Source organism: Ovis aries, chromosome 22 (genome assembly GCF_016772045.2).
Source record: "Ovis aries strain OAR_USU_Benz2616 breed Rambouillet chromosome 22, ARS-UI_Ramb_v3.0, whole genome shotgun sequence".
Classification (NCBI taxonomy): domain Eukaryota; kingdom Metazoa; phylum Chordata; class Mammalia; order Artiodactyla; family Bovidae; genus Ovis; species Ovis aries.
In genome coordinates, this window is record NC_056075.1 from 27,036,174 (window position 1) to 27,058,257 (window position 22,084).

General features: G+C 41.0%; 1 protein-coding gene across 5 annotated transcripts in view; it reads right to left on the minus strand.

Moving 5' to 3' along the window:
- The window catches only part of SORCS1 (sortilin related VPS10 domain containing receptor 1), a 580,387-nt gene that overhangs the window by 81,386 nt on the left and 476,917 nt on the right, over positions 1-22,084 (minus strand). For all 5 annotated transcript variants that reach the window (XM_042238470.2, XM_042238466.2, XM_042238468.2 and 2 more), the window contains exons 15-18: positions 21,320-21,437; positions 19,699-19,829; positions 16,987-17,100; positions 1,231-1,402 (exon numbers count right to left, since the gene is read on the minus strand). In XM_042238470.2, the coding sequence (XP_042094404.1) occupies positions 1,231-1,402; positions 16,987-17,100; positions 19,699-19,829; positions 21,320-21,437 (535 nt within the window). The remainder of the gene's footprint in view (positions 1-1,230; positions 1,403-16,986; positions 17,101-19,698; positions 19,830-21,319; positions 21,438-22,084) is intronic.

The window sequence follows — 22,084 nt, forward strand, 5'->3', positions numbered from 1 at the left end:
ACATGGCTGAAAGTGGCATTGGCCATATTTTAGGTACACAGAAAACACTGAAGGTAGGACAGCCTGGTTTAGTAATTAAGATCATTTAGTGAAGGTGTTTATCCTTTAGAGGCCATTGTTACAACCTCACCAGAGCCATGACAGGCTCAGAGAGGTGCACTAGGCCAAAAATAATCCCTGAGTCATGCTTCAGGGACTTCTGGGGATGGTAACTCTGGCCAATCAGAGAGATGGTAACTCTGGCCAATCAGAGAGATGATAACTCTGGCCAATCAGAGAGATGATAACTCTGGCCAATCAGAGGGATGATGACTGGCCAATCAGTAAATACCAGGAAACCCCTGCAGCCAATCAACCCTTGCCAACTCCCTGTCTTTGTTCTAAACTTATAAATACTGCTGTAAATCTGGGCTTGGGGCTTTTGTTTTACTCCACTATGTTGGATGTGACAGGAGCCCTGGCTCAAGCTAGCAATAAACCCCTTTATGCTTTTGCATTGCTGTGGATGTCTTATTCTCTCAGTTTTGGGGACTCGGACACTGGGCGTAACAGCCATCTTCCTCATTTGCAAGACGACAAACATGCCGTAAACATTCTAAAATATGTAATATAAAAGACATCTTATTCTACCATCTAATTACTCAGAAACTTCAGATAACTGAAGTTTGGCAAACAATAATTGATGTTTATAATAATATTCCTAAGGAACTATTAATAGTAAAACAATAAACCTCCCAAATGTCAGGGAAATTATATTCAATTAGTTTAGATTGGTCTGGATGCTATATGTATGACTGGTTAATGTTGTCTTTAGAAAGAAAAGCCATGACCTCAGATTAAAGGAGGAAGACAGCATTAGCAGCTTTTAGGTTAGTTCAGTATGTATATGTGTTAAGCTGTTCTGGGAATACTATTAATGTATTCTGAGAAAACATTTTGCTAAAAGGGCCAATAATAGAAGATTAAATCCAGGCAGAATCCCTAAGAAGTTACAGGTTCAGTAAGAATGAAGACCAACTTGCAGTGAAATAAAAGTAACAGAACTGTGTCAGAGAAGGCAAACTTATAACAACAAATACCAAGGAACTAAAAGGAGAATACAAATTTTAAATGAAATTTAAAATTAAAAAATATACCTATGTAAACAAAAAGACATGTAAACCAAATCATGATTTCTTAAGGAAAGTCATTGGCTCTAGAAAGTAGAGGGGAGACGGGACCCGGTCCTACCTCTTCCAGCTGTACCATAAGAGTAACGTTGTGCCCTTGTTCCGCCGTCAGCTTTCCATCAGCAGTGACGATCCGGAGCCCCCGCGGGGCCTTCCCTGGGCACTTCTGTGGCTTGGCTGTGTACTGTTCTCTCACTCCATCGGTGCAGTTATTGGAAACCACCTTTCTATACCTAAATGGGAAAAAAGCTCAAATTGTAATTCAGTTCGTGATAATTTGGATCACTCTCAACTTTTCAAACCTTCTGCCTAGCCCTGAGGGCTAGCAATAACTACCTTTCATGGTGTCAGGAAGATTACAGTTTGTTTATAGTAAGCACCCAACAGAGAGGCAAATCGTCATAGGAACATAGTGCATCATTATTAACGTTCTAATTTATGCTTTTGTTCACTTAGTTGATAGACAATTTCACTTTGGAGTTGTGGGAAATGCATAGCAGGAGAAGACGTGGTCTTTCCTTACCCTCAATAGGTTTATAATCCAGGTGAAAAGATGTGTACTTAGTTGCTCAGTCATGTCCAACTTTTTGCAACCCCCTGGGCTGTAGCCCACCAGGCTCCTCTGTTCATGCGGATTCTCCAGGCAAGAATACTGGAATGGGTTGCCATGCCCTCCTCCAGAGGATCTTCCCTACCCAGGGATTGAACCCAGGTCTCCTGCATTGCAGGTGGATTTTTTACCATCTATACATGGATAATCCAGAAAATACTTCAAAGGCTACATAATTAAAGGTCAGAATGAGTACTATATATATTGCAATATATACATGTATATATTATAAAGGAAGGTATAGTTCAAAGAAAGAATAGATTATTATGCATTATATGTCTCAACATTAGGTACTGTACAAGCTGTTGCACTCATGGTACAGTACAGAAAGGTGGCTAAACTCGAGAGTTTCTACTCAACATTTCATGGGATATAATGTCTAAACTATTGAAATTTCACATTAAGGAAACTTTAGACTATAGATTGAGTAAATCCTCCCTCTATTTTGCTTTTTTCTTGTTTTAGCCTTTCTAGGAAAAAAAAAAAGAATTATGCTACCAATTTGTCCTATACAATTTATCAGATTTATGGTATATTAGAATCTATGGGTTTTCTTTAAGACTTTTGAGGTCCAATGTTATACATTCATCATCTTTTTTTGTGTGGAGTCCACAGCAGCCACATTATGTATTCACATATTTGGTTTCTCCAATCTACCTGAGGAAGGTTCTGGTAGATCTCAAAATGGAAGCAGTCAAAAGTCCAAGGTCTTTCCATTCTTCTAGACCACAATTTGACAAACTTTTCACATAAAGTGCCAGGGAATAAATGTTTTAGCTTTGCAGGTTATATAGCTCTAGTCACAAGTACTCAACTCTAGGGTTGTAACATTAAAGTGGACATAGAGAATGCATAAAAGAAAAAAATGAATCTGGGTTCTAATAAAACTTTATTTACAAAATCTGGCAGTGTGCGGGCTATTCCTTACCACCTACTTCAAATCTAGCCAAAGTCCTTTCTCTGTCCTTAAGTTTCAAGACTGACTACTTAAAAGCACGATTGAGAAAATAGAATTAAATACCATCTGGGAAAGCACTTTGAACACTTTTGGTGACTGTAAGGCCAAGTATTAATATTAAACTCACCTCATAGGGTAACCATAAGCATGAAATGGATTAATGTACACAGAACACTTCAAACCACCCTGACAATTAGCAAGTGATTATGAAATGTTATCAGTTATTTTTACTTAACATTATTATCTATCCTCTCTGTTCACAACCTTCACAAATTCCCATTTCCTTAAGATAAATCATAAATCCTCTAACTTGGGGCTGAAGCCCTCCATAAACTAACTTGGTTCTACTTTTCTGGACTCTTTCTCCCCAGCCAGCTCATTCTGCTTTAGCCAAACTTTTCTTTTCAATCCTCTTGAAAGTGCTTTCTTTTGTTCTCTCTGCTTCTATGTCCAACTTTTTGCCTAATCAGCTGCCTAAAACTTATCCACACTTTAAGTGGCACCTTATCTCCTCTCTTTTCCTGATTGTGAAAGTAAAATCATAAGACGTTCAAATTTAGAGAATACTAATATGTTTGGGCTTTCCTGGCAGTCAGATAGTAAAGAATCTGCCTGCAATGCAGGAGACCCAGGTTCATTCCCTGGGTTGGGAAGATCCCCTGGATAAGGGAATGGCTACCCACTCCAGTATTCTTGCCTGGAGAATTTCATGGACAGAGGAACCTGGTGGGCTACAGTCCAAGGATTGCAAAGAGTTAGACACGACTGAGCAACTAACCCTTTCACTAATATGTTCTAGACACTGTGCTAAGTTCTTAACATGATTTGCTTTCAAACTATCCCTAATAAAGAAGGTATCATTACTCCCAATGAATAGATGAAGAAATTAAGATTCATAGAACTTAACTAGTTTTCTCAAGATCACACAGCCAGCATCTAGACAATTTGGATCTAGGATATATGTATTTGTTACCACTGTACTGTACTAGCTCTTTAAATTAGGTGAGATATGTGTTATCTCTTACAGGAATCCTTATGATTTACTTTATAGGAATCAGTAATGTCTTGTATGATTTTCTTCCTTCGTGTGACTGTGAACTTTAAGCTCCTCATTGAGGGCATACTTGTGCTGCAGACACGCAAGGCTGATGATCACTAGGTCCACACTGGGATGACTGTATACAGTTTAAATGTTGAAATAACTGTCTAGAAATTGGCTATCATCACTGGCCCCAAACCCTGCAGGCACCACACCCACCAACCCAGCTATATTAACCCCTATCCTTGGAGTCCTTGCTTTTCCTGGCAATCCAGCAGTGAATGGGTTAACACCTAATACACCAAGGTGAAGGTGAAGGTGAAGGTGAAGTCGCTCAGTCGTGTCCGACTCTTTGCGACCCCGTGGACTGTAGCCTACCAGGCTCTTCCGTCCATGGGATTCTCCAGGCAAGAATACTAGAGTGGGTTGCTATTTCCTTCTCCAGGTGATTTTCCTGACCCAGGGATCGAACCCACGTCTCCCGAGTTGGAGGCAGACGCTTTAACCTCTGAGCCACCAGAGGAGCTTCCTAAATCCTGCTCCTGTACTGAGATCCCTACTCATTCTGACTGGTCACTGCCATGTCTGAACATCTTCAAATCATCCTCTCTGATATTAAGTATTCTGAAAAGTCTATGTAGGTGCTTATGACTGTATGCTGATTTGAAAGAAAATAAGGGAAGCTGGGGGGAAAAAAAAAAAAGATGCGGACATGGGAGAATGGTGACATTCTGGTACCAGCAATGGTGGCAGAGAAGTGACCAGCAACGTCATACAGTAATTGTGGCATCCCAGTGAGTTAAACCGCATCACAAACTCCCTGTGTGTTTCAGAAGCCAGGTACAATGCACATTAAAGGCACGTTATAACTTTAATCACTTAGCGTCCAATCACACCTGTGACTCTGTCTTGGCGAGGAGCTCTGGAGGCATGGGCTCACTATCACCACTGGCATCATCAGCTAGAGAACACTTCTTTTATGTGTCACTGTTCTGACCAATCACCACCCTGGGTTTCCCTGAAGCCTGTAGCAAAAGGAGTTCTGCTTAAATACAAAGCATGAATCCATTCCTCTGGTATTCTGCCACAGAGAAGACTGTTGGTAATTTTTTCAATGCTCATTAAAAACCATTCTGAGACCATTTTATTTCCTGGATGAAAATGGCTTCACATTAGCCCTATCAGACCAGTCTCTGAAATTTACAAGAAAATTGAGCAGAAATACAGAGTTCATTTACTCAAGTAAGCACACACCTGCTTTGTGCATTACAGAATGGTTCTATTTTCATCCCAGCAGCTGTCCCTGGGTCTGAGTTACATAAATGAATAATACATTTTATATGTTATTAAATGGGGCTGCTTACCTCTACAATAACAAGGCAACTTATGATTATGTTGGACCTAAGCTCTGAATATTACTGGGATGCATTTAGTTGGTAAAACATTCTTCAGTCTGCCAAGAAGAAAAGTGCTTTGCAATGGCAAGGGAGTCTTTGCACAATTACTGAAAGGAAACATTCCACAAATACGCCTTTGATATTACCGACTGCTCATCAGTAGATGGTGTCTTATTACTCCAACAACCCCAATTTCAGCTATTCTCTTTCTTCTTTTCTTGATACTCTCTGTCACCTTTTCCTTTTTACCCCTACCCTCTTTGATTTTGCTTCTGCACTGCCTCTCAGTCTTTAAAAAGATGAAGGTTTTCTTTGTGAGAGTAAAATCGGAAAAAGGATCAAAATTCATCATATCATGTGATTTGGCTGTTTAGCAGGTTTTTTTTTTAACTTACAATTTTGGTACAGATGTTTGCTATAGATGTTTGTGACTATTCCGTGTATGGTAAGGTGACAATATAGTCTGGCTTAGTCAGTCACAACCATCTCTGTGATGTTAAGACTCTGCCCACAGAAATCAGTTTAAATGAGGATTCTGGGCATCAGTGTGCTTTTGTTTTTAATTTCCCCTGGTGATTCTACTGTGCAGCCAGGATTAAAGATCACTGCCCCGGTGGTTAAAACTAGTGTTCTGGAACCAAACTGCCTGAGTTTAAATGCAGGCTATTACACATTATATAAACTTGGGCAATTTACCCAGACTCTAACGTTTGGGTTCTCTGCCTATAAAATAGGTATAATTACAGAAACTGTTCCTAAAATTCTTGGGAGGATTAAATGAGATAATGCATTCAAAAGGACATAGAAAAAATATGCCACATTGCAAGACCTTAATAAATATTAACTAGCATAAGGTAGTAAAAAAAATAGCATTTAATGTTTTAAATACTAATTCCCTGGTGGCTCAGATGGTAAAGAGTCTGCCTGCAAAGAGGGAGTCCCAGATTCGATCACTGGATCAGAAAGTTTCCCTGGAGAAGGAAATGGCAACCCACTCCAGTATTCTTGCCTGGAGAATCCCATGGATGGAGGAGCCTGGCAGACTACAGTCCATGGGGTTGGGCACAAAGAGTTGGACACAACCGAGTAATTCACTTATTTACTTAATTAAAAATTTAAATGTTGGCTTGCTATCACAGCTGGTAAAGAATGCCAGCTATCACAGCTGCCTGCCATGCAGGAGACTGGTTTGATTTCTGGGTTTGATTTCTGGGTTGAAAAGATCCCCTGGATGAGGGCATGGCAATCCACTCCAGTATTCTTGCCTGAAGAATCCCATGGACAGAGGAGTCTGGCGGGCTATAGTCCATGGGGATGCAAAGAGTCAGACAGGACTGAGCAACTAAGTACAGCATTATACAAGTTCCCTGAAAGTAGAAGCCATGCTCTCACTGCCAAGATTAGCTTCAGATCAAACTGGATCACATCAATTCCTTCCTTAATATTGTTCAAGCTGCCCATGTTTTAGTCACAAAGAGTAAGGTTTGGCTTTAAAAGATAGTTTCATGATTTGTGGTTGATGAATTTTTTAAGCTTAACTCTTTTCACTGCCCTGCATACCTCCTAAGCTCAGGCCAGGCTAAAGGCTACTTGCCTTCTGTCGGTGGGACGTCCCTCCCTGGGATGATCTTTACCCTGTCAAGCTTCTATTCATTCATTAAAAATCAGTGCAGACATTATATCTTCTTATTACATTATCTCTTCTCTTTTTTCACAGTAGTTACTACATGTTATGACCAAGAAAGAGGTGGAACTCTAGGTTTTCTATTAGCCAAGGTAGGACTTACTGTCACTGAGCTCTGGTGTCCCTCATTTGTGAGCACAATGAAAAGAATACATTTGTTTAGTTTCTTGGATTGTACCATGTGTCCTTGTTTTCAAGGAAAAACTTTCCTCTTACAATAACACCTGACTTGAAATGAGAAATGGGGCCAGCCCTGGAGACAGAAGGGAGCTGGTTCTGGCTACAGTGCATGGCTAACACTTCAAGTAAGTCTTTCTAGACTCAGTGTGCTCATATTTCAGCAATAGTGCTATGTAGCAGTCATACCCCAACAGTCAGAAATAACAGGGTTCCCTGACGGTTTAAGCAGGTTCTCCAAGTTTCTCTCCTCAAGGCAATAGCTCTCAGAACCTTCCCCTTAAACAGAATAGGCAGGCCTTGGGCTCAGGGGAGTGTCACTGGGCAGAAGACAGGTGAGGGGAAGAAAACTTTTCTTACACTAAGTAGGATGGAAGCGCAAGTCATTCAACAAGAACACTAAATAGAATGCAACATCATTCTGAATGCCAACGTGATGAAGTGGGACATACAGCTGAGTTAAACTAAATGACAGCATCAGGAGGATGGCTCCTGGAATCCACTACAGTCAACTAGTTACATAACAAATTCATAAAAGGAAAATGTCCCTACTTCTAAAACATCTGCAGTCCAAGGAATGCTAATACTGGTCAGTTCAGATAGATTATGGACATGTCAGAGCCTGAAGGGGTCAAAGATCAACACAATCCCTCTGTTTTGCACATAAGGAAAAAAAAGAGAGAGAGAGATAAGAGTTTAGAGGGCTTCCCAGGGTCACACAGCTGGCAAGCAGTGGTCAGGGGCTCTGGACTGGGTTGGGAGCTCTCTTGCCATGATGCCATACGACCTGGATGAGGATTTTTATTCCCAATGCCACTGGGCAAGGACAGTGGTGTGAGAAACCTGATCTCCATTCACCTTCTTCATTTCCAACCCTAATGCCATCCTGTAAATATGTGGGAACATGTATCTAAGAAATAGATTCTGAAGAATCAATTCTGTAGCAGCTGACAAGTCTAGAGCATCTGCTGCAAAACTGAATGGGTGCTTTCCAAAAAAAAAAAAAAAAAACAGCTACATGGGCCCCTGAAGTTTTGGGTCTGCAAACACTGCAAGTGATTTCCTTTCTGTGGACATGAAACACATGGACCACTTTTAGGGCCAATTATTCTCTGTGATGTACACTGACATATGTTGCTGAATAAATCAGACTGAACATCAAGAACCCTACCAGGATAAAAAATAAGATCACTTGGAAACGAACACAGCCCCTAGGGCCCTGGAAATAGCAAGCCCAGGGTGATGGCAGGATAGCTAGGGTCTAAGTGTTTTCATAGCTCATGTAGAGAGGATTATGTTTATAGAAAGCATTTTTAAAACATTCTAAGTGTATGTGAGAGTATGGAGATAACTGTTTTTCTATAATTTATGTGTATATATACATGATATATTTTCCTGGACCCACGGAATATTCTTATATAGATACTGAATTAATGCTATTTATAGATCTTTCTTAAAATTATTAATTAAATATTCCCATTGAATATTGAGAAACTAACATTGAGGAACAACAAAAACCATCACTGTATACTTATATTATTCCAGAAGAGATTAATGGCTCCCCTAAAGAAACTTCACAGACAAAAATTTCTATACCTACTTTCTTAAAAACACATCTAGAAATATCTCTAGCTTAGTAGCAAAAAGAAATCTGTTCCTTGATAAGATTATCTTCGTTTCTTACAATAAACAAGCCCAATGCCCACTTTATTTTTTACTTATGGAATCTTTCATGGTTGGCATGAAACAAGCAATGTTCTAGTTAATTTAGCAACTGAAATCGTATCACGTTCTCTGGACCTGAAACAGTGTAAACAAAATTTAACCATTCACAAGTATCACTTCAGTTCAGCTGCTCAGTCATGTCCGACTCCTTGTGACCCCATGAACAGCAGCACGCCAGACCTCCCTGTCCATCACCAACTCCCAGAGATTACCCAAACTCATGTCCATTGAGTCGGTGATGCCATCCAACCATCTCATCCTTTGTTATCCCCTTCTCCTCCTGCCCTCAATCTTTCCCAGCATCAGGGTCTTTTTCAATGAGTCAGCTCTTCACATCAGGTGGCCAAAGTATTGGAATTTCAGCTTCAACATTAGTCCTTCCAATGAACACCCAGGACTGATCTCCTTTAGGATGGACTGGTTGGATCTCCTTGCAGTCCAAGGGATTCTCAAGAGTCTTCTCCAACACCACAGGTCAAAAGCATCAATTCTTTGGCGCTCAGCTTTCTTTAGAGTCCAACTGTCACATCCATACATGATGACTGGATAAACCACAGCCTTGATTAGATGGACCTTTGTTGACAAAGTAATGTCTCTGCTTTTTAATATGCTGTCTAGGTTGGTCCAGAGAAGGCAATGGCACCACACTCCAGTACTCTTGCCTGGAAAATCCCATGGATGGAAGAGTCTGGTAGGCTGCAGTCCATGGGGTCATTAAGAGTTGGACAGGACTGAGTGACTTCATTTTCACTTCTCACTTTCATGCATTGGAGAAGGAAATGTCAACCCACTCTAGTGTTCTTGCCTGGAGAATCCCAGGGCTGGGGGAGCCTGGTGGGCTACCATCTATGGGGTCACATAGAGTTGGACACGACTGAAGGGACTTAGTAGTAGCAGCTAGGTTGGTCACAACTTTCCTTCCAAGGAGCAAGTGTCTTTTAATTTCATGGCTGCAATCACCATCTGTAGTGATTTTGAAGCCCCCCAAAATAAAGTCTCTCACTGTTTCCCCATCTATTTGCCATGAAGTGATGGGACCAGATGCCATGATCTTCATTTTCTGAATGTTGAGCTTTAAGACAGCTTTTTCACTCTCCTCTTTCACTTTCATCAAGAGGCTCTTTAGCTCTTCTTCACTTTCTCCCATAAGGGTGGTGTCATCTGCATATCTGAGGTTATTGATATATTCCCGGCAATCTGGATTCCAGCTTGTGCTTCTTCCAGCTCAGCGTTTCTCATGAGGTACTCTACATATAAATTAAATAAGCAGGGTGACAATATACAGCCTTGATATACTCCTTTTCCTATTTGGAACCAGTCTGTTGTTCCATGTCCAGTTCTAACTGTTGCTTCCTAACCTGCATACAGGTTTCTCAAGCGGCAGGCCAGGTGGTCTGGTATTCCCATCTCTTGAAGAATTTTCCACAGTTTACTGTGATCCACACAGTCAGAGGCTTAGCATAGTCAATGAAGCAGAAATGGATGTTTTTCTGGAACTCTCTTACTTTTTCGATGATCCAGCAGATGTTGGGAATTTGATCTCTGGTTCCTCTGCCTTTTCTAAAACCAGCTTGAACTTCTGGAAGTTCACAGTTCACGTATTGCTGAAGCCTGGCTTGGAGAATTTTGAGCATTGCTTTACTAGCATGTGAGATGAGTGCAACTGTGTTGTAGTTTGAACATTCTTTTGCATTGCCTTTATTTGGGATTGGAATGAAAACTGACCTTTTCCAGTCCTGTGGCCTCTGCTGAGTTTTCAAATTTGCTGACATATTGAGTGCAGCACTTTCACAGCATCGTCTTTTAGGATTTGAAATAGCTATTGTTATTACTCAGTTGCTAAGTTGTGTCCAACTCTTTGAGACCCCATGGACTGCAGTAACCCAGGCCTCCTCATCCCTCACTTTCTCCCAAATTTTGCCCAAGTTCATGCCCAAGAACATAGTATAAATGTGTAGTACATAGTATGTACCAGTTCAATTCAGTTCGGTCGCTTAGTTGCGACCCCATGAACTGCACCATGCCAGGCTTCCATCACCGATTCCCAGAGTTCACTCAAACTCATGTCCATATAGTATGTATAGTATAACTAAATAGGCTTGGGCTTTTGTATTTGCAAACTGAGATATTTATAGTTATCAATGGAGTAACAAAGAGAAAATGAATTTGGAGTTATTTCAGCACTAAATGCCAGATGACACACAGATGAATACTGATTTCATTCTGTTTAAACAAAAGGGAATCATTTATTAATCAGGTAAATGTCTTATCTGCCTTGAGTCGTCTTGGAGGCAGACATGCATTTTGGAGTACAATGCTTTGAATTCTGTGAGTTTATGAGCCTATGCAAGGCGTTATTTCAGCTTTACAGATGACAAAACAGGTCCTGATTTTAAATGTGTCCTAGATCTCAGGACTCTCATGACTATTATGTATCAAATGTCTGGACTACAGATACACAATAAAGGGAAATTTCCCCCCTCTTTTTACCTTCACTCCAGAGGAGCCCTTAGATGACCACTGCTGGCGATGTTCTACATTTGGAAAAGTGACTACTATCACTAGGTACTGTGCTGCAGGCTTCATATAAAGTATCACATTTAATCAACCCCCAAAAGCAAATAGTAAAATTTCACAGTTTAGGAAACTAAGGCTCAAGAAAGGAAGCGACTTGCTAAAGATGAAGGCAGAGATTGTTTCATTCTAAAATAACTCTGTTCTTTACCAAGCAACACCTCCTGCCTTAGAGTTCACTCTCTAGCCACAGTAGATGGAAGGCCTAGTACCAGCCTCCTGGCTTTCCGTGGAGTGGCTTGTGGGAGGCATGAAGGAGCAGGTGAAAAGTGGCAGAGACAGCGTGGCAGAACCGTGCTCACGTGCTGTGTCGTGGTGTGGACACTGGACACCTTACATCACTGGGCTAAGAGCTGAGGACTGGTAGCTACAGCCACTGGAGGGATACTTTACACCCATTTCAGCTCTTATTCTGTCTTTCTAAGATCTTTCCAAGAGCTAAAAGGAAACTGCACACCCATTCATTTCTACACAGGGAAACTGATAACAATTTTGGCATCTCCTCAAAAGAGCATTTCTATTGAGCATAATAACAACTGATGCTAGGATGTTTCCATCATGGAGAAGGGAGTGAATCTGAGAACAGGGCTATCTGTACAGCATAATAAGCTGACTATGAGAGCCACCATAACCATTTATAAAGTGAGGTCTTAACAAAAATAAAAGGAAAGTTTGCCTGCGTGCCTTCAAGTAAACGTGCAGAAAGGTGCTACTGGCAGATCTGCTCGTTAAGCTTTATTGACAAGGGATGGCTGTTTTGCAGACCTGGTCAACCCAAGTCTGACTGCATAGCCGCAGCGTGTGCCCTATTGTGAGGACTGGGTGAAGCAAGTCAGGCACATGACAAGTGAAATCTATTGGAGGCAAGAACTCTCAAGCCAATCCTGCCCTGTGACTCCTCAGCACTTCATCTCAGCCTGAAGTTAATACTACATATTCTGTGCTGACAACCAGAGATGCCCGTGGATCGGTTAAAATGGGCACTGGAGAGACTTAGGGGCACTATGGCTCCTTAAAACTACCAGCCTGGCCCTTTCACCTGGCTCATTTCTTGTTCCTTTACCTCCAGTAACCTGCCTCAGTTCAGTTCAGTTAAGTTGCTCAGTTGTGTCCAACCCTTTGTGACCCCATGGACTGCAGCACACCAGGCCTCCCTGTCCATCACCAACTCCAGGAGTTTACTCAAACTCATGTCCTCACACCTTCTTAATTTGGGAATCCTGCTTACCCTTCCTCCTAGTGTTTCCTTACAGAATCCACTGGCATTTGTATTTTAAAGGTGGATGGAAGTTAATACAACTGAATATCTTACGCATGGGATTCACAGGCAGTGTGTGGGCAGGAAGCTGGTGTTTCCACTCTTATGCGGGAGATATTTGGCAATGCCTAGATACCCAGGTCTAAGAAGGAATCAGCTGACTGGATGGAATTTGCTTTAGCAGCTAGCAGAAAGACCTTCAGCTGCCAAAAGAGACTCAAATTATTGTTGCAGGGTTTTAATAACAAGTATTATAGTATGAGAAAGATAACTGTAGCATTGTTTATAGTGGCAGAAAATAGGAAATGATCAAAACGTCCATGAAAGGGATTACTACATAACTCCTGGTGCCTGAATCCTAAGGGGTAAAAAGAAATTAGATGGAAAGAAGCCTCATAAACTCTGACATCAAAAGATGTCTAAGATGCATTTTTGAATGAAAAAGGCACATAAAAGAATAATACATCTAGTAGGAAGCTGCATATAAAAACAACCAAATTAATTTTGTATGTCTTTTCACTTAATTATTCCCTGACAAATGAAAAAGAAACTGTTTAGAAACATGCATATCAAACAGATCACAGCTGTGTAGGAAAGGAGGCCAGGACTGGGATGATAATCTAAATTTGCTTTTTAAACACAGAAAACATATGTATATAATTTTTGTAATTAAATACCTCTAAGTGAAAAGCTAAATGTTTGATTGCAGCACGGTAGTGGCTACCACCTTATTGAGAATCTGTACTTATGAAATGCCACCAAATCAACATATAGCCAGGTGGCATCTGGGATCAGGGGCTGGAGTGGCATTAAGATGGTCAAAAAGATCTGCAGCAACATGGACAGACCTAGAGATTTTCATACTTAGTGAAGTAAGGAAGAGGAGGAGAAATAGCATATGACATCCCTTATACATGGACTCTACAAAGGAAATTAATTACATGACAAAGAGGGACTCACAGACTTAGAGAAGGGATTTATGGTTGCTGTGTAGGGGGGAAGGAGGAGACAGAGGGATAGTTAGGGAATTTGGGATGAACATGTTCATACTGCTATATTTAAAATGGATAACCAACAAGGACCTACTATATAGCACAGGGTACTCTGCTCAATGCTATGTGGCAGTCTGGATGGGAGGGAGTTTGGGAGAGACTGGATACACACACTCACACACACACACACACACACACACACACACATATGGCTAAGTCCTTTTACGGTTCACCTGAAATCATCACAACATTGTTAATCAGCTATACCGCAACACAAAATAAAGTTAAAAACAAGAAAGACAGAATGTTCTTTTTCAGTTTCATCTACACATTACCTCTTACTCACTCTTGAGTTGGCTACAGACCCTGCAAATGGAAATTTGATGGTATGGAGTCTTCTTTGAGGATGACCTCAGGACTCTGTCTCAGCTAATAGTCTCCCTATTCCTGATGCAAATGTATAGATAATATGTCAATCAGTGAGGTTATGATTGATACCCTTCCTCCCAAACTTAGGCCACAGGGTGCTATGAGGGTGGTTACTCTTCCACCTGTGAGCCCCTTACTTTCAAGAGCGCCTTTGTCCTACTTGCTGATGGTTGGTATTTATATGTCCCCTTTACACAAAGTAGCTCACTAATGCTGATGATTTTCTGCAATATGTTTCAATGGAATGGATGAAGCCAGCAGATGTGATAACAAAAATCCTTTAGGGTGAGATGCTCTCAGGTAATAGCCACTGACAGGAACAACCCTCTGAGAGTGGAGGGGGAGCACTAGGAAGTGATGTTGTAATTAATAAACATAATTGCATTGACAAGCATTTATATACCTGGATACCTACTGCTGAGTCAAAGCTATGGTTTTTCAAGTAGTCATGTATGGATGTGAGAGTTGGACCATAAAGAAAGCTGAGCACCAGAGAATTAATGCTTCTGAACTGTGGTGTTGAAGAAGACTCTTGGAGAGCCCCTTGGACCACAAGGAGATCAAATCAGTCAATCCTAAAGGAAATCAATCCTGAATATTCATTGGAAGGACTGATGCTGAAGCTGAATTTCCAATACTTTGACCACCTGATGCAAAGAACTGACTCACTGGAAAAGACCGTGATGCTGGGAAAGATTGAGGGCAGGAGGAGAAGGGGATGACAGAGGATGAGATGGTTGGAATGCATCACCAACGCAATGGACAAGAGTTTGAGCAAACTCTAGGAGACGGCGAAAGACAGGGAAGCCTGGCGTGTGGCAGTCCATGGGTCACCAAGAGTCAGACACGACTGAGTGATGAACAACAACGCACCGACTGCTGCTGAACCATTTATAGCTGAAATTTTTATCTTTTAGGGCATAGATGAAAACTTCCATTGAATAGAATATATAAATTACTCATCTCTGATGTTTTATTAAATATGTGTTAGGATTTATTTGGGTTTCACATACTGAGTTCACCAAAGGAATGGTGAAATCTGTTTAGGAGTAGCTAAAAATATGTGTGTCTAAGTGTGCATGTAAATATTGATACATGTATATAATTATAAAATGAAAATACATATACATTCTTAATAAAGTGAAAAGTAAGGGTTCATAGACCTTCTTTTTCTGCCTTATTACAGTGGTTTCAGTAGCACTTGATAAAATTTACATCCCTCTGTACTTCAGCCTCTTCTCATTAATACCAAAGAGAGAATAGCATAACTCCCTTGACTAATGCTGTGGAAAAAAAAATCAATTCTGAAATCAGCTTCAGGGGCTCCCAGTGCTCTTTACAATGTCTAAACATGTTCCTACACGCAAGTGATACAACTTCTTTCTCTGGCATTTCTTCACCATTAAGTTGAGTGATTTCAGCAGCCTTTTTCAATTTTTCACATGGTACTAGATGCTCAAGACCTCACTGACCCTTTGCTGTAAAAATGTTACTTGCATTTTTCTCAAATTTTGTGTTACAGTGCAAATAAATCGGAGCTTATTACTTATTCAATCATAGATACGAATATTTGATGTGCATGTCTATGTTTCCTTTCTCTCCTTCTGAAAAAAGTTTGAATGGAATGGATGAAACCAGCAGATGTGATAACTCAACAAAAGTCCCTTAGGGTGAGATGCTCTCAGGTAATAGCCACCGAGTAGTATATACTATTCTGAGAGTAGTATATGTTATTTTGGTGATTTTTTTTTAATTCAAAAAAGTACATATTTAAAATACAAAAGTACAAGAACATGAATGTCCTCTCCTCCGGATGGCAGCTCTCATGAGAAATGAGAAGGGCAGCTGTCAAGCGGTGCTGGCCTACTGGTGAGTGCCTGCCCCCCCCCCCCCTCCCTCTCCCTCTTCTTCCAGCCCTTTCCTTCCTAACTGTCTTCAAACTGAACAATGGCTTCCTTCTTGGCTTCACACTTAGATGGAAACATCAGTTTTGGCCTTGCTGGTCTTCAGACAGAAACTATACTGTTAGCTTCCCTGGTTCACCATCAGTGCTCAGACTGTGCCTAGAAACAACCCGTCTCCAGCTTGCCAACTCCCCCTATAGATATCAGGATTTGAACTTGCCCACCTCCGTAGCTGGGTGCTCCCAGTCCTTTTAACAAATCTGTTTATATATACATATATATCTCCAATTGGAGATAGAAAAGCATATCTTTGGAACATCCTGATGAATACATCACTAGTCACCAGACCATACTTAGCTTCCCAAATGGCTCAAAAATGTCTTTTGATAGATTGCTGGAATTAGATTCCAAATAAGTTCCACACAGTAGTTTCCTAAGTCTATAAATATTAGTTACAATTTTGGGAAAGTCACCACACGGTTTTCCTTTTTATGGTGTTTCTTAAATAATATTGGAAAAATCCCACAACACATATCATTCAACACAAAATTTTCAAATCTGATTCCAGATTTATAAAGATCAGAATGCATGTCTTCAATGTGTCAAGACTGGATAGAAAGAAAATGGAACACATTTCTGCTAACACCAGCATACTCTTGAAAAGTCAATGAGCTTCTTTTCTGCCTCTAGTTTCCACATCTATAAAGCAGGAAATGCACATAGGAAATATTTGTTTGACCTTTCACACAGGGATGCTGCAAGATAAAAGGTAGTGTCATCTAACTAAATAGTTGTGAAATAGGGATCAAAAAATGAAGCAATTTGTATATTATCATCATTGCTATCTTCATGTAACCTGTTCTGTGTCTTCATTTGCAACTGGAATCTTATTCTCAGATGGAATTTGCACTATTAATGCAAATTTGTGCTGATTAAAATGAACAAAAGTGAATAAACTGGTGCTATAATGAAACAGACCTGGTCTTTGATCAGAAGTGATTCTATAAGTTTATTGCATGCTGAAAAGCAGCAGTAGATGACCTCCTCAGGCCAATGTTTCCGGCACTCACCCAGTACTATTGAGGTAACTCTGCCCCAAGCTGCAGTCCTTCGACAGAGAGGATGGATTGAACCAAAAGGCTGGCAGGCACTGACCATTGCTGTGTCGCTCATAACCATAGTCACTGTTGGGGAAAAAAATGAGAGAAGCCTTTCAGTAGGTGGCAACATTACTGAGAATAATTTAAGTCAGTCCACAGCCAATTTCTACACTGGTCAATTAATTTAAAAAAAAAAAAAAAGGCAGGCATTCACTAAATTAATGCCTTTCCAAAAATGCAGTCTTTCTTTCTATCTATCAATTACCCAAGAAAACATTCTACAGAATCCATTTTGAGAAATGCTAGCTTGGAAGCCACAGAGACGCATGTATAGAGATGAAAGTTCAGTGCCCAGTAATTCCTATTAAACACCTTTCAGCCAGGAGCATAGATGTTGTTCTCATCAAGGGGAGACACAATAGTGATTGTGGTTGGGCCCCAAGAAAGCTATGATGGTGGAAGCCCAGTCCTCCGTGACAACTGCATTGGAAAACATAAGGCATCCACAAGTGGCATAATCCTCATTACTAGCACTGTCTTTGTGGTGCTCTTCTAAGACGTCTGGATCTACTAAGGAGAGCTGAGCCAGGTCTCTCTGAGCACAAGCCATTTGCTTCAAAGTCACAGCAGGAAAGGCAATGTACTTCGGGAGTGTTCCTATTCAGTTAACGCCACCAACTGCTTTAAATTTTCCCTAGTTTGAAAACAAAGAGTTTTCTCTCAGCCTCCTTGCATTCTTGCCTCCAGGAACCTCTGAGTCAACTTTCTTGGCTTATAAAAGATAAAGCTGGGCACAGAGAATGGCAATACATCGCACCTCCTCACGCACAGACAAATTGCAGGCAGCGATGGCAAGCACAGGTATAAACTGGCCCATCTGTGTGATGGAGGCGAGATGCTGGCACACAAAGGTTGGGAAAGAAGAACTAGCTTGCTCAGGGGCCTGTCACCAGGCAGTTGGTTCTCAGAATTCTGCCCATACCAGCTGGGTTTGATTCTGGTGCAACACAGCATGGGTAGAAGGACTTCCGGGACTCTGCCTACAGGACATTCTGTGTTCATTTCAGGAAATCACGAATAACAGGTAAGGCCGTCTAGCAGAGGGATGTCCGGGGGAGAGCCAAACTGAGAGAGAACATTCAGGGACAAACACCTTTGCCAAAAAAAAATCACTGTTTGGGAAGGCCAAAGTCAAAGCTATAAGATAAAACGTTAACTCCCCGTAAGGATCCTCCTTAAATACAGTGAATAAAGGAGAAGCAGGCAGGTCTCCGAAAGAGGCACATGATGAATGACAAACATTCCACGCAAGTTCTCCCTGCGAATGCAGTTCAGGATGTCAATCCTGAAAGGTAGGACAGAGATGAAATATTTTTGTCATTGTAACAGTGTTGCACTGACTAAAAGGAAAATCAGGGCTGGGGAGGCCCCTGCAGAATTCCCTGTGAGTCCCAGTATAACTGAAGCTCTGTTTGCCTCCAGCAGAGCCCAGAGAGAGACAGCACTGCCTCTTGGCTTGCCTTCTCTACCAACAAGACAGGAATGGCCTTGGGTTATATGTCTGAGTACTGGCAGCCAACGAGCCAGGACTGGCCAGCACTATTTATTCAGAGAATGCCCCTAGAGGTCTACCGTGAGAGATGCTTCCTTTTTCTAAGTCATGTTACATGCATGTACACAGTATCTCAGCCCAATCACTGATACTCTGATGATCAGACATGTGGCTGATGATTGCTACCCAGCTAATACTTTTAAGTAAATGTCTTTGTTTCTTCTGCTGGTTAAGTCCAATTATTAACACTGACATACACATTTAGCAATTGCTTTCTCTAAACCAAAAACATATAAATACATTTTTAAAAGGAGGAGGAAAATAAAGAGACTGAAAATGGGATGGACATGATCAAGAGCGTTGGTTACCACCTATTCATCGTCAGTCATCTTTCAACCTCATCTGACAGTCAAAACTAGAACAAAGCGAGCACATCATTGGCCCCACAAGCTAGTTTTCTGCTTAAGTAAAGCTCCAAAAACCATGTTGTGGCACTCTGAGAATATTTAACATCTAAATGTTGCACTCATTTTCCAGTTTAAACTAGGTTAATACTCGTAACAGGAAAAGGCTCTTCTGCTGCTAGGTTCATAAAGCCACAGATGGCAATGCCAGTGACTCCATCCTTACACTGAATTCAGAAAAATATTCCAAGGCTTTCATAAGCAATAGTCAGTTAGCCACTAATTGAAAACCTCCAGGTATAGAAAATGCACTGCCCTAAATGACCGCAATTTCACTAGCAGAAACCCTAGATTCTAGAAAGATTTTTACCTTGAACACACATATATTTGCTCCTGAAACGTCCCCTTATTGTTTGAGTGTTTCAGTCAGAAGAGACTCAGAGTGGATCTGGCTTCTCTTTTTGTCCTGAGATCTGTCAAATGTGTGAAGATAATTACCAGCTATCTCCTGAGTCCTCCTTAAGCCTAAAGAAATCCCTGTTTTTTTCTGTATATACACACACACACATAACCAGTAAGCCATGATGTCCCCACATGGTAATTCACACAAACGTGAGGTTTATCACTTGGATCTATGCATGTCACTATTCAAATCTAAACTTTCATTTAAGGCCCACATGGGTTTGAAATATGCAGTGACTACATGGGCTAACAGCGCAAGCTCACCAGTCAAAATCAGCCTCTGTGCAGACACAGGGCTCAGACTCCATGGCGCCTGCATATTTTCCCTGCATGCATTTCCGCTCGGATTTTCTCTTCTTATATATCCTCTTCGCTCCCATGATGCATGCTTCCCCCTGTAAGGAGACAAGAATCTCACACTGTTGGCCCATAGGTATGACCTTCCCTACTCCACACTAGGACAGTCCAGGGAGATGGTCTCAAATCTTAGGATAATCTGGACATGGGGAGTCTGCTTTGTGCTAACAGCATTTTCTTTTCAATGTCTAGAGTCCTATTACAGAACGTGACGGCAAAGTTAATCCTAAGAAGCCCCGAGAGTGTCAAAATGTCCTGAACTCTGTTTTCAGCAAATCCTTACTTGGCGAGGTGTTGGGTAGAAGGCTATGAGGGACACACAGGTAACTAAGACGCAGGCTGTGACAGTGTATTACCAACAACTCTATGGTAATTAAGTTGACTTCTTCTGTAATAAAAGATTGGCACATGATCATTTATGTGCATATGAAAGAAGAATATTGCTAAGAAACATAATGGTCTATTTTGCCTCGGTTTGTTATGCCTCTGCCCACACAATTTTACTGCACTGATCTTACATCCCTCTACAAGATAACCAATAGCACTAAATTCAGTGTTTCTCCACAAAATAAATAAACGCTTTGAATATTACAATGTCCATGCACTCCAAAGGGGAAAATATCAGCTATGTGAATGAGCAATCCTTTCATTATTGAGCCTCCAAGAAAAGTGGGTGATTCTAGCTGATGTAGCTCCCATTGTCAAACCCAGCTCTGTGTGTGTGTGTCCAAAGGGACAGACAGACTTTTGTCTAAGCTACTCGATACTGTCTTTTTTGAGCAAGCTCACTTTAACCAGCTGCACTACACATCGACACATAAATATACAACTTAATCTAGGTTTGGAGTATATGTTGTGTTACTTTCTCAACACAGTGATGGCTTTGCAAGCAAGGGCCCCAGCTATGTCCTTTGAGAGGCTGGCAGAATGAGTTCTTGGGAAATCAAAAGAGAGATGCTTTCATCCAAGCATTCTATCAACAATATGTGCGAAATAGCAGAGGGGCCAGGATGAAGGAAATTTTCCTACTAATTCCACAACCTTATAACACAAGAACCTTGGAAGGAGGCATGAAGCACTGCCTAATCCCAGGGAATCACAGTGGTGGGGAGGAAGAATTTTACTGGCGCTCCTCACTCAGCCTAATTTTGCTGTTCTATGTCTCTGTTTGCATTGCTAGATAAAACTGAAGAGCCTTTCCTCACCCCTGCTCCCACACCCTGCAAACAGATGACATGCTCAGATAAATTATGTTTGGATCTCTGTGCTGAGTCGGTGTTTTGTTTTGAGTCATAAGTCTAACCCAAGCCCTTTTGAATTTTATCTCATTATACCCTAGTAGAATAAAAACATAAATTACTTCACAACAGCTATAAATGTCGAGTCTGTTCACTGCCATGGCACACAGAACACATAAGGAACCACCAGATGGACATTTTTGCCCAGAGAACCCTGATTCCTACATATGAATGACGATCTTTCCCCCAGTACTCTCCATGCCTCCCACCCAGGACACTTGTCCCCCTACCTGGCTGTGCAGCTGCCAGGGTCTGTAGTCCTCCTCGGCACAACGCCTATCGAAAATGGACTTGTAGTCCACTTTGACTAGCTGCCATTCAGAGCGGTGACTGAAGTGTCCAAACACTCTGCAGATGATACAAATACTCACAATAATAGCAATGCTGACAGTTACAACTACAGTTATAAATATTTACAGTTATGAATATTTACTACGAGGTTAGCACAATGCTAAGCATCTTATATCGGTCGTATTATTTGATCCCCAAAATACATTTCCAAGGAGGGTTGCTATTATTGACTCCACTTTACCTGTGGGTAACCTGAGGCTCAACAAGTTTTAAAAACCAAAGACAAATCACCAAGAACCGGTATAGTTAAAACCCAGGGGTATTAGACTAAAAGCCTGCTGCTATATATTGTACAACAAGAACTGTTGACCAGAAAGAAAAGATAAAAATGAGAAAACAATCACAAAGCCTGCCTTCTGTGCAGTCCAAGATTACACATACAGGTTCTCTTGCATTTAATCTACCTGGTCCCGTGGTTTCCATTCTATTTTATCTTCCCACCATTCCCAAGGAGAAGTAGGCAACAAGGTTGAAGAGGTATAACTACTTCCTACCCTGTTCATTCTACTCTCCTGACTCAGAGAAGCTCAGCTACTTAATGAAGTGTTTGAATCACCTATTGTAAATGTGAATAAAAGCTACAAGGCAGCCTTTACAATCAGCTTTTTTCATCTGTGTTTTGTAAATATAAAAACTGAATAAAG